General features: G+C 35.1%; 1 protein-coding gene across 6 annotated transcripts in view; it reads right to left on the minus strand.

The window, feature by feature from the left end:
• ZNF280D (zinc finger protein 280D) overlaps positions 1 to 12,377 on the minus strand; it is a 298,762-nt gene that overhangs the window by 18,417 nt on the left and 267,968 nt on the right. For all 6 annotated transcript variants that reach the window (XM_057488838.1, XM_057488837.1, XM_036929705.2 and 3 more), the window contains one exon: positions 2,945 to 2,990. In XM_057488838.1, the coding sequence (XP_057344821.1) occupies positions 2,945 to 2,990 (46 nt within the window). The remainder of the gene's footprint in view (positions 1 to 2,944; positions 2,991 to 12,377) is intronic.

A 12,377-nucleotide genomic window follows, 5' to 3' on the forward strand; every position in this document is an offset into this window, starting at 1 on the left:
AATGCAGAGATAAAATACTAGATCAGATTTTTAAAATGACTGTCTCTAAAGGGTTAAATGGAAAAAGTGGGGCAGGTGAACCACTGTTTTTATGATAAACATTCTAATATGAATTTTTAACTTTAACTAATTTTACAGTTGAAACTCTCAAGTATCTGAAAAAGTTACAAAGCAAAAGCAACAAAAACAAAAACAAAAATGAAAACCTTAGAAATTCTTTACTGATAGCCCCATGTAGTCTTTGAGAAATAGAGACTAGAGGTAGTTTGTCTTTTCATTAATTAAATAAAAGGAACCTCTATTTTACATATTTATGTGTATGTTTGAATTGAGAAAAGAATATTCAGAGGAAGAGAGAAAAACAACATAAAGCCACCCTGAAGGGACTTCTGTGTATACCTACTGTACCTGATACTTGGAGTAAGGTAGTTATCTTACTAGATTATAATTGTTTCATGTTTACCTGTCCACTTTGAGGTGCACACTTTGAAATTTTTACCATCTTGAAGATAGGAAAATAATTTTACTAATCTTTAGTCTCAATATAAATTTTCCTAGAACATGCTATCAAGTGTTTCCTAATAGCTAAGGAAGGAAGCAAAGAAAGAGAAAGCCATCTGTACCAACCTCCTCTCTCTTACCTCCTACTTTGTTTTAATGAAACTACACTAACCACCATACTGGAGGGGAAGAGTCAAGGTATATACAGTTAGGAAGCAAAAGCCATAGAATATTGTAGCATATAGAATACACATAGTAGCAGAACAGACACTGTTTTACAAGCCACTATGTAATATAAATTTCAAATACAATCCAATATATGAAAATATTAATTTTCAAAGAGGAAAAATAAAAGTACACAAATGAAGAGTGATTAACAAGAGAATATTATTTGAGCATTGAAATACTGATTCCATTACAATGTACCTGATCAAAATCTTGAACATTAACTCAAGCTATCCACCTAGCACATGTGTAATTCAAATGAACACCTGGATCTATTCAAGGGACTATCCATATCACATATATAAATGAAAGAAATATGCAGACCAGGATTGTTCTGTGGCCTTCCATTCAATATGGCTTCTTTTAACTCTGCTTATGGTGTGCTAAATTTTTACCATAAGGTTTTTTCTTTTAACGAATGTTTATGTATGAAAAGGCTGCTTTCATTTGACATAGATGAAACAGTTTAATCAAAAGAGAATGAGTTCAATCTAAGATTCTAGTCAAGTATAAATGAGATCAGGAAAGAGTCAATGGATATTATGAAACTATGGATTCAAGATTTTTTTTTCATGTTCATGTCCAAACAACTGAAAAATGAAGCAGTAAAACTATAGATAGGTCAATACATAATAATTACCCAAACTGAAATACACAAAGGAAAAAAAAGTGTGTGGGTGTGTTGGGGGAGTTGTCAAAATCTAGAAGAGGACATCTAAGAACAAGGACTAACATCAAATGGTATAACATATATGAAATTGGAATCCCAGAATTATAAGATACAAGAGAGTTCAGAAAAGAACAATCAAGATATATGCCAAAAATAAATAAATGCACAAATAAACTTCTAAATGAACAAACCAGACTTAGACACATTATGTTCAAACTGATGAGAAGTAAAGATAAAAATAAAATTGTGAGGACAACCAAAGAAAATTGACACTATGCATATATAGAAACAAAGATAAAAATTAATGTAAGACATCTCCTCAGAAAATATGTAAGCCAAGAGACAAGAAAATGAATTTTTTAAACTGCTCAAAGAAAACAAACAAAACTATCAACCCAGAATTGTATACTCACCAAAAAAATATTTCAAAAATGAAGAATAAAGGTTTTTTTAAATGAAAAAAGCATGAAAGAATTACCAACAGATCTGCAACATGAGCTATATCAAAGGAAGTTGTTTAGGCAAAAGGAACGTGATAACAGACAGAAACAGCTACAAAAAGAAATGAAGAACACTGGAAATGGTAAAAATAAAGATGGATGTAAAATCACTTTCTAAAGTTTTTAATTGCTCTAAAAATAACTAAAGCAAAAACAGTATCATTGTATTCTGATTTCACAAAAGTAACATATATGTCAAGAATAGGAAAAAACACAAAAATTATTAATATCAGGAATGAAAGAGATGATATACCAATTCCTCAAAAATCACAAACTATCAAAACTCACTCAAGAAAAAACAGATAGCCAAAAAATCCTCTATTAGAGAAATGTATTTGTAGTAAAAAAACTTTACAAACAAAAGAAAACTGCACTAACAAAAGAAAGCCACTTGGAGGAAGGCTGTTAATTCTGAGGTTTTACTTATTCACTGTACAAGACAGAAATGCTGTTCCAAAGATAAATGCTGAAACTGCCTCACTTTATTATACTCAGAAAGAGACAAGCAATATTAAGCAATATTTTAAAAATTGACATTAAAAAAGCAGGAATTGAGCAAAACTATTTCTATACTCATCCATTAGATCACCCTAATAAAATGTAATAACATTTAGATGTAACCCTGAGCATTCAAGATAGTTAAAACATATTTAATGTGTTAAAAATATTTGTAACTTAAAAATTAAATCATTCTGATTGCCCAGAAAATAAACTCATCTGGAAAGACTAATTTCCCAGTGTGTCAAATGTTTTAAGTTTTATTGGTTTCAGGATTTTTGAATCATAAATTTATTTCCATCACTCACTAGTTTAACTTAATAAGCAAGTAAAATATGTGGTGTCTTTGTCAAAACAAAACCACCTTACAATTTTGTTTCAGATTATTTTTATATTTAATGAAAACAAAAAAAAAATCTCAAGTTTTCTTCTGATAGCATGCCAATAATTGCTATGATGTATGCACACTGAACTGAAATGTTTTAAAAATCACACCAACAATACTTTCAAAAGTATAAACCTTTAAGGCATGAAATAAAACAAAATTTACCTCAGACACAGGTTCTTGTTCCTTAATGGGAGCTTCATTTTTTAATCTTGAAAACAAAATAAGCATTGAATATTTTCTTTTATATTTAAAATGGAAAAATAATGAAACTTCTCTTTTGCATACTTAAAATAATTTAAATGTAAATCTAAACTGATGAGCATTTTATACCATAATAGTAAATACTATTTTAAGTAAATAGTATTTTAAGGTAAAAATAAAATGCAAGAGAATAAACAGTAGCTTCAATGAATGTGCTAAATAAATGAATACAGCATGTGTTTCCTTCTCTAAAAGCGAGTGCACTTAAAAAATGTTCTGTTAAGTACAATTTAAAATAAAAAACATAACACATTAGTAAAAGTTCCAAAAATAATTACTCTTTAAAGTATAAAAGCAGGCATATATATGCTCAATATATATAATGTGCATTATATTTACTATTATAGGACTCAAAAGTGAGAGAAGATAAATGTTTTTGTATATTGTGAAATTTAATATAGCATGCCATTTCAACATATATTACAGTTAGCTAATTCTAGAGGTGGAAAATCACAGAAGTAATTTAGAATTTTGAAGGATATATTCCCTTAAAAGCCTTCATAAGCACAGCTCAAATATTAACTATAATTTTTTAACTTCTTGATTACAAAAAAGTACTAATTGTAACTAACTACAACATTGACAAAGGCATATGTTATCTATAAAATCTTTAAAACAATCAATTTAATATAAAAGCTAGCTTTTCCAAAGGATCTATGTTCTAGAAACTGCTCATGACTAAATATTATTTGCTGATATTAAATTCAATTTTAATCTGCATAAGTAGGGTTGCCTAACTGATCTAAAATGCTATTAATAAAAAGTTAAGTGATCCATAATTTTATGAAGGCTTAATTTAACAGTTATACATAAGAATACTTTCAACATAAGCATTAACTGTACTGGCATTTTGTCAAGGACAAAAATGAAGACATCTAGTAGGATAGAAATGTCAACCATCCTAAAACCACTCTCCTGGTTACCTCGTTAGTCAGTGAAATATAGAGTTGGCAAATACCCCTCTTCTTTATCCATTCTCTGAGAGCATACTGAAAAAATTAGGTCTATAAATGCTAACGCTTTACTAGGCATTAATAATTTAACTGTGTAAAATTACCTATTTTAGTAAATACAAGAAATTGCTAAAAATTTAAAATAGAGTATGTCCTTTCTTGTAGAGGCACTATAATGGTAGTGTTTATAATAACTTACAACTAATTTGCAAAACAAATTTAAATGAATAAAACTTGCACAAATATTTGACAAAATGCATAAATGTCCATCATTCTTAGGTTAAAGATTTTGTAATTCTCTTAAGTATTGTGAACAATACTGATAAAGATTAAATAAGATCAAGTATACTGTACAACTTCATTGCTTTAATGATTTACATGGGAAAAGAATGCTTTAAAGATTTACATGTTAAGAATAACATAGAAAGCAGTAAGAAAATATGAAAAGTTAGTCTGAAAACACAAAAATAGATATTGGATTAATGAAGTCTTAAAATAAATTTGTGTATTACAATTGATGTATGTTTCTAAGCATTTAAAAATTTTAAACGCAGTTTAAAAAAACTGCAACAAACTGGTCACAAAGTAGGTTAAAAGTATTTTATAAAAGAATTTTTCTTCTTAGCTTATTGTTGAAAATGTTGCCAAAGATTGACCTTAAATTCTTACAAAAGAAACATTACCATGCTAATCATTTTCATCTATGGCTCCTCTAATAAACTGACTTTATGCAACAATTAAAACGAAAGCTATTAAGCCTGTATTATTGCTGGCATTTCAACTGGGGAAGCTGAGTCCTCTTAATATCTCGGCAAGGGAAGCTGGTAACAGAAGTTTCTATTACTCTTCATTTTAATGGTTAAGAAATTGGTAGATAAGAACAAAATAAGTTATTAAATAATTAGCATTAAGGGGCCTATGATCCCAATCTTGTTTTGTGGTTTTAACCATACTGGTATTCTGTTTAAGGGACAAAACTGTAATTACCAGTGACAATAAGAAAAAGAAGTCTTAAAAATTAGAAGAGTACATTATATAAAATTTCACTGAGTTATAAATTCATCAATAATATGTATACTGCAATTTTATAACTACGAAAGCATACTTTAACAAATTTTAATGCAACTAATACATCATTAACACTTTAGGAAAAGAAAAAAATGTTCTTACCTGTAATTCTTACTCATTAAAGATACCTGCTGAAATAGTCATTATTTGAGATATTCAATTGCTTGGCAGAAGACAGTGAAATTTGCTAAGCTCAAAGTTCCAAGCTAATGACCTGCCATTAAGTAATTACACTTTTCACCTGGGAATGTTGCAATTTTTTAAAATAGAAAAATGTAGTATAGCACTTAAAACAAACACTAGTTAATATTTCGGTATAAAGAGAAAAGGAGGATTAACTGGTGATGATTTGAAATAATCATTAGAGATCAAGACTGCAAGTAATTTTTATTCTGTATGTAAACATGCTGAAATAGATCTTTCTGATAAAGGATAATCCTTTCCCTCTCAAGTTTAAACTGAAATAAATGCCCCTATTTGCATTTTTCTGCAGATCACATAACAAACCCAAGGCTACATGTAAAATGAATACTTTGGGACAATTACATTACTGTGCTATTTGAGGTTTCCTTCATACTATAAACATACCATGGAGTAAGGGATGACCTATATGGGGGAAAATGTTCAGATTCATTTCAGCCAGGCCACATTCCTTCCTTCCAATAACATTTAAAAGCCAAAAATTTCAATATTGATTTCCAAAATACAATCTCCAATTTAAGAATATTTGTAAGCATACTAAAAAGCTGGAAAGAGGTTGTACAATAAGTAAAGTCAACCAGGTTTCAAGAGCTTCCACTCAGACATTCCATGGTTGAGTTACAATCTTTCCTAACTGAGAAAAGCAGATTTCTAGAAAATCATTTCAAAGGTCTATAGACGATAAGCCATTTTAATACTGTTAACTAGCACAATTACATTTTTCAGAAACCTAGTAGTATTGGATAAGTAGTCAAGATTAACTGGGATGAATGTCTAGTAATAATAAAAAGTTTTCTTTTAAAAAGGGATCCTGTAGGCTCTAAAGGAATGTGTTCCTTCTAAACAGAGAATTATATACTAGTTTCTGACAAGGGTGTTCACAGTTTTTAGACAGGGAAAGTCATAAATACACTAAATTTTGACATTAGGGAACTGTATGAGGTGAAACTGAAACACTGTAATAAAATGCCATCCACTCCACAGTCTGGAAGAATGCACTGCAAGACTGTGACCTGTAAGCCAAAATTACAAATCATCACAATGCAGATTGACTGCCATTAAAACTTTCAATGGTGAGATTTCATTGGTAAGTAGTTCCGAGGGTCATCAGTAATAACACTGACAGCTGGGGCAGTCGCTGGAACAACGCTAACACTGACTGTGGTATTAGCAGTGGCAGCTGGAGCAGCAATGGCAGTAATGTGCATTTACTGAGTGACTAGTTTTTGTCAGGCCAGTGCTTACTAATTTTAATTATTTAACTAAATAATTTGAATTATTTAATAACTGAACTGATTTCATTTCCATACATTATCTCTATTTCTTACACCCGTATTTCCTTGCCACTCAAGGCAGACATGCAGGGGTCCTATTTGCTCCCTTGTTTACCTTTCACTGGTGAGGGAACTCAGACTCAGCAAGGTCAAGTGGTGTTTTCAGGCTACTAAGCTAGTCAGATAGACAACTAGGATCTAAACCTAGTACTGCTGTATTTCAAAGCTGCACTCCTTTCACAACATCATATTTCACAGTGGTATGGATAAAGGTATTTTCCAGTGTGGAGGACTGAAGACAGCATGTTCCTATATTTCAATAAATGACATAGAAATGGAGATGTACAGTAGTCTTTCCAAGTTTGTAGATGAGAGTGAGCTATTCCAGGCGCTCAATTTCCAAAGAAACTATGTAAGACTGCAAAGGATCTCAAATTCAGAGAAAAATTGACTATGTGATGCTGCAGAAGGATCTCAGAATCAAGAGAGGTGATGAAGCACAGTGTGGTTAGAATACGGCAGTATAATTTAGGGGAAAATGCTATTTATAATACTTTAAAAAAAATATCTATGACTAAAATGAACCTAGGAACATTCATAGACATTCCCTAAAAATATAAACTTAGTTGAGCTTTAGACATCAAAAATCTAAGTATGATTAATATGTTTTTCAATAATAGCTCTAAAGAAAGATACACTGGGTTAGTAAAAGAAAGTTAACAGAAATGATTGTGAAAGTGGTATGGGAAGGTTAGAATGAAGAATAGGATGAAGATTAAGAAAATTCTATCTGAATAAAATGCAGTCAGAAATAAAACCATGAGTTGTAGCAATATAATATTAGCTTCATACACGTATAGTGCTTTACACTGGTACATATACTGCTTCGAATATGCCACCACTTTCTAAGCACTATATATATATATATATACTAACTCATTTAATTCCCTCAACATTTTATGAGCAGGCTGCATGTACAAATGAGGTAATGGGGCACAGAGGTCTGATAATTCACCCAAAGTCACACGTGTCCTAGTAAACAGCAGGGTAAGAACTCCAAACTAGGCAATTAACTACACAGGTACCCCTTTTAATCACTATACCACAGTTTTCTTTTAAGGATCTGAAAGGGTTTAATGTGAGGTGGGTGTAAAGTCTCCTAATCTTAGTATCAGGAAGACCACGTAACACTGTTTAAGCAGGAAGTAAAACTTTTACTTCCTTACAATATAAGAAACTCCTTAACTGATAATAAAAGGTTGGAAATAATAATAAAGAGTATGTAAAAAAAAAAAAAAAGACCGGGGGATCACAGGAAGATGGTGGTGTGAGTACTCCAGTGGAAATATCCTACCAAAAACATATATATTTATGAAAATACAATAAATACACCTATTCCTAAAACAGACACCAGTGGATACAGTACAACAGCCAGGACACATCTACATCTGTGAGAACTCAACATCACACGAAGGAGGTAAGATACAAGCCATGGCCAGGTGAGACCTGAACGCTCCCCGACCCCAGAATCCGGCTGGAAGAAAGGAGTCGGAACGGGGAGGGAGTGAAAGCCCAGGATTGCTAAACAACCAGCTCTAGAAATCTGCACCCGAAGTGCAGACACAAGGTGCATGGGGTGCTGGATATTAGAGAAATGGAAAAGTAAAACCTGCGGGCAGGTCCCTGCAACTGGCGCCCCTGAGACAAAAGAAAAGTGAGTACTTTTTGCAAGTCTTAAATAGACAGGGACCCCACAGCTGGATGATGTCATCCTGGCACACTAAGCAAGCAGCTGGGAATCCCAGGGAACTTGAGGGCAACCTAACCCCTTGGGCGGCAGTGCAGCTCTGAAGCCCTCAAGGCACTAAGCAGCCTGCCAGTTGTTCCCCCAACTGGCAAGGACCCCGACACACCGGCCCAGTAGTGGGAGAGTGGCAGCGCACACCAGGGGTGGCGGCGCCAGAGGGGACCAGGAGCAGCCTGGTGTGCCACAGCGCCAGAGGGGACCAGGAGCAGCTCAAGCAAGCCCACCGTGGAGGAGACCGTGCAGCCCAGGAGCAGCCCACACACGCAGGTGGCAGTGGCGACAGAGGAGCCTGGGAGAGGTCCACGCAAGCCCGCAGTAGTGGCAACCGAGTGGCCAAGAAGCGACCTGTGCATGCCAGTGGCAGAAGCGCTAGAGAGGCACAGGAAAGGCCCGCGCGCACCTGCAGTAGTGCCAGAGTGAGCAGCCGTGCTCCCAGCAGCTGACCAGAATCCCAGCCCGACGCACGGCCGCCCAGGACAGACCCAAAGGCTGCTGCTGGTACACAGCTGCCCGGCAGGGGCGCCGCTATCGCGGAGGAGCGCACCTGGCATGCCTGCCACTCCCCGCAGGGATCCGTGAAGCTCTGACGGAGACCCCACCCAGAGCACCTAAGGGGATTAACCCAGTGGCTACTCCAGGAGTGCAGGTAACCGACACAGGCAGCGGAGGAGGGCAAGGCATCCAGCAAGCAGGAAAGGACTTTCTTCTCCCAGCTGACACATCCACAACCTGTTTACAGCCACCACTATCACCATGAAAAGGCAAAAAAATTTAGTCCAGTCCAAAATAGTTCAGACAATCCCTGAGAGAGGATCTGCAGAGACAGACCAAACCAGTCTCCCTGAAAAAGAATTGAAAAAAAAAATCATAAACATGCTGACAGAGCTGCAGAGAAATATACAAGAGCTAAGGGATGACGTCAGGAGGGAGATTACAGAAATAAAACAATCTGTGGGAGAATTTATAAACAGAATGGATAAGATGCAAGAGGCCATTGATGGAATAGAAACCAGAGAACAGGAACACATAGAAGCTGACGCAGAGAGAGATAAAAGGATCTCCAGGAATGAAACAATATTAAGAGAACTGTTTGACCAATCCAAAAGGAACAATATCCACATTATAGGGGTACCAGAGGAAGAAGAGAGAGAAAAAGGGATAGAAAGTGTCTTTGAAGAAATAATTGCTGAGAACTTCCCTAAACTGGGGGGAGAAAATAGTTGCTAAGAATACGGAAGCACACAGAACTCCCAAAAGAGGGGACCCAAAGAGGACAACACCAGGACACATAATAATTAAAATGGCAAAGATCAAGGACAAGGACAGAGTATTAAAGGCAGCCAGAGAGAGAAAAAAGGTCACATACAAAGGAAAACCCATCAGACTATCAGCAGATTTCTTAACACAAACCTTACAGGTCAGAAGAGAATGGCATGATATATTTAATGCAATGAAACAGAAGGGCCTTGAACCAAGGATACTGTATCCAGCACGATTATCATTTAAATATGAAGGAGGGATTAAACAATTTCCAGACAAGCAAAAGTTGAGGGAATTTGCGCCCCACAAACCACCTCTACAGGGTATTTTAGAGGGACTGCCCTAGATGGGAGCACTCCTAAAAAGAACACAGAACAAAACACCCAACATATGAAGAATGGAGGAGGAGAAATAAGAAGGGAGAGAAATAATCATCAGACTGTGTTTATGATAGCTCAATAAGCGAGTTAAGTTAGACAGTACGGTAGTAAAGAAGCTAACCTTGAACCTTTGGTAACCATGAATCTAAAGCCTGCAATGGGAATAAGTACATATCTTTCAATAATCACCCTAAATGTAAATGGACTGAATGCACCAATCAAAAGACACAGAGTAATAGAATGGATAAAAAAGCAAGACCCATCTATATGCTGCTTACAAGAGACTCACCTCAAACCCAAAAGACATGCACAGATTAAAAGTCAAGGGATGAAAAAATATATTTCATGCAAACAACAGGGAGAAAAAAAGCAGGTGTTGCAATACTAGTATCAGACAAAATAGACTCAAAACAAAGAAAGTAACAAGAGATAAAGAAGGACATTACATAATGATAAAGGGCTCAGTCCAACAAGAGGATATAACCATTATAAACATATATGCACCCAATACAGGAGCACCAGCATATGTGAAACAAATACTAACAGAATTAAAGGAGGAAATAGAATGCAATGCATTCATTTTGAGAGACTTTAACACACCACTCACTCCAAAGGACAGATCCACCAGACAGAAAATAAGTACACAGAGGCAGTGAACAACACACTAGAACAGATGGACCTAATAGACATCTATAGAACTCTACATCCAAAAGCAACAGGATATACATTCTTCTCAAGTGCACATGCAACATTCTCCAGAATAGACCACATACTAGGCCACAAAAAGAGCTTCAGTAAATTCAAAAAGATTGAAATCCTACCAACCAACTTTTCAGACCACAAAGGTATAAAACTAGAAATAAACTGTACAAAGAAAGCAAAAAGGCTCACAAACACATGGAGGCTTAACAACATGCTCCTAAATAATCAATGGATCAACGACCAAATTAAAATGGAGATCCAACAATATATGGAAACAAATGACAACAACACAAAGCTCCAACTTCTGTGGGACGCAGCAAAAGCAGTCTTAAGAGGAAAGTATATAGCGGACCAGGCATATTTAAAGAAGGAAGAATAATCCCAAATAAATCCCTCAGCAGAAGGAGGGACATAATAAACATCAGAGAAGAAATAAATAAAATTGAGAAGAATAAAACAATAGAAAAAAAATCAATGAAACCAAGAGCTGGTTCTTCATGAAAATTAATAAAATAGATAAGCCTCTAGCCAGACTTATTAAGAGAGAAAGAGAGTCAACACACATCAACAGAATCAGAAACGAGAAAGGAAAAGTCATGACGGACACCACAGAAATACAAAGAATTATTAGAGAATACTATGAAAACCTATATGCTAACAAGCTGGAAAACCTAGGAGAAATGGACAACTTCCTGGAAAAAAACAACCTTCCAAGACTGACCCAGAAAGAAACAGAAAATCTAAACACACCAATTACCAGCAATGAAATTGAAGCAGTAATCAAAAAACTACCCAAAAACAAAACCCCCGGGCCAGACAAGATTTACCTCGGAATTTTATCAGACATACAGATAAGACATAATACCCACTCTCCTTAAAGTTTTCCAAAAAATAGAAGAGGAGGGAATACTCCCAAACTCATTCTATGAAGTCAACATCACCCTAATAGCAAAACCAGGCAAAGATCCCACCAAAAAATAAACTACAGACCAATATCTCTGATGAACATAGATGCAAAAATACTCAGCAAAATATTAGCAAACCGAATTCAAAAATACATCAAAAGGATCATACACCATGACCAAGTGGGATTCATCCTGGGGATGCAAGGATGGTACAACATTAAAAAATCCATCAACGTCATCCACCACGTCAACAAAAAGAAGGACAAAAACCACATGATCATCTCCATAGATGCTGAAAAAGCATTCGAAAAAATTCAACATCCATTCATGATAAAAACTCTCAACAAAATGGGCATAGAGAGCAAGTACCTCAACATAATAAAGGCCATATATGATAAACCCACAGCTAACATCATACTGAACAGCAAGAGGCTGAAAGCTTTTCCACTGAGATCGGGAACAAGACAGGGATGCCCACTCTCCCCATTGTTATTTAACATAGTACTGGAGGACCTAGCCATGGCAATTAGACGAAACAAAGAAATACAAGGAATCCAGATTGGTAAAGAAGTTAAACTGTCACTATTGCAGATGACATGATATTGTACATAAAAAACCCTGAAGACTCCACTGCAAAACTACTAGAACTAATCTCGGAGTTCAGCAAAGTTGCAGGATACAAAATTAACACACAGAAATCCGTGGCTTTCCTATACACTAACAATGAACTAATAGAAAGAGAAATCAGGAAAACAATTCAATTCACAATAGCATCAAAAAGAAT

Source organism: Manis pentadactyla, chromosome 11 (genome assembly GCF_030020395.1).
Source record: "Manis pentadactyla isolate mManPen7 chromosome 11, mManPen7.hap1, whole genome shotgun sequence".
NCBI lineage: Eukaryota > Metazoa > Chordata > Mammalia > Pholidota > Manidae > Manis > Manis pentadactyla.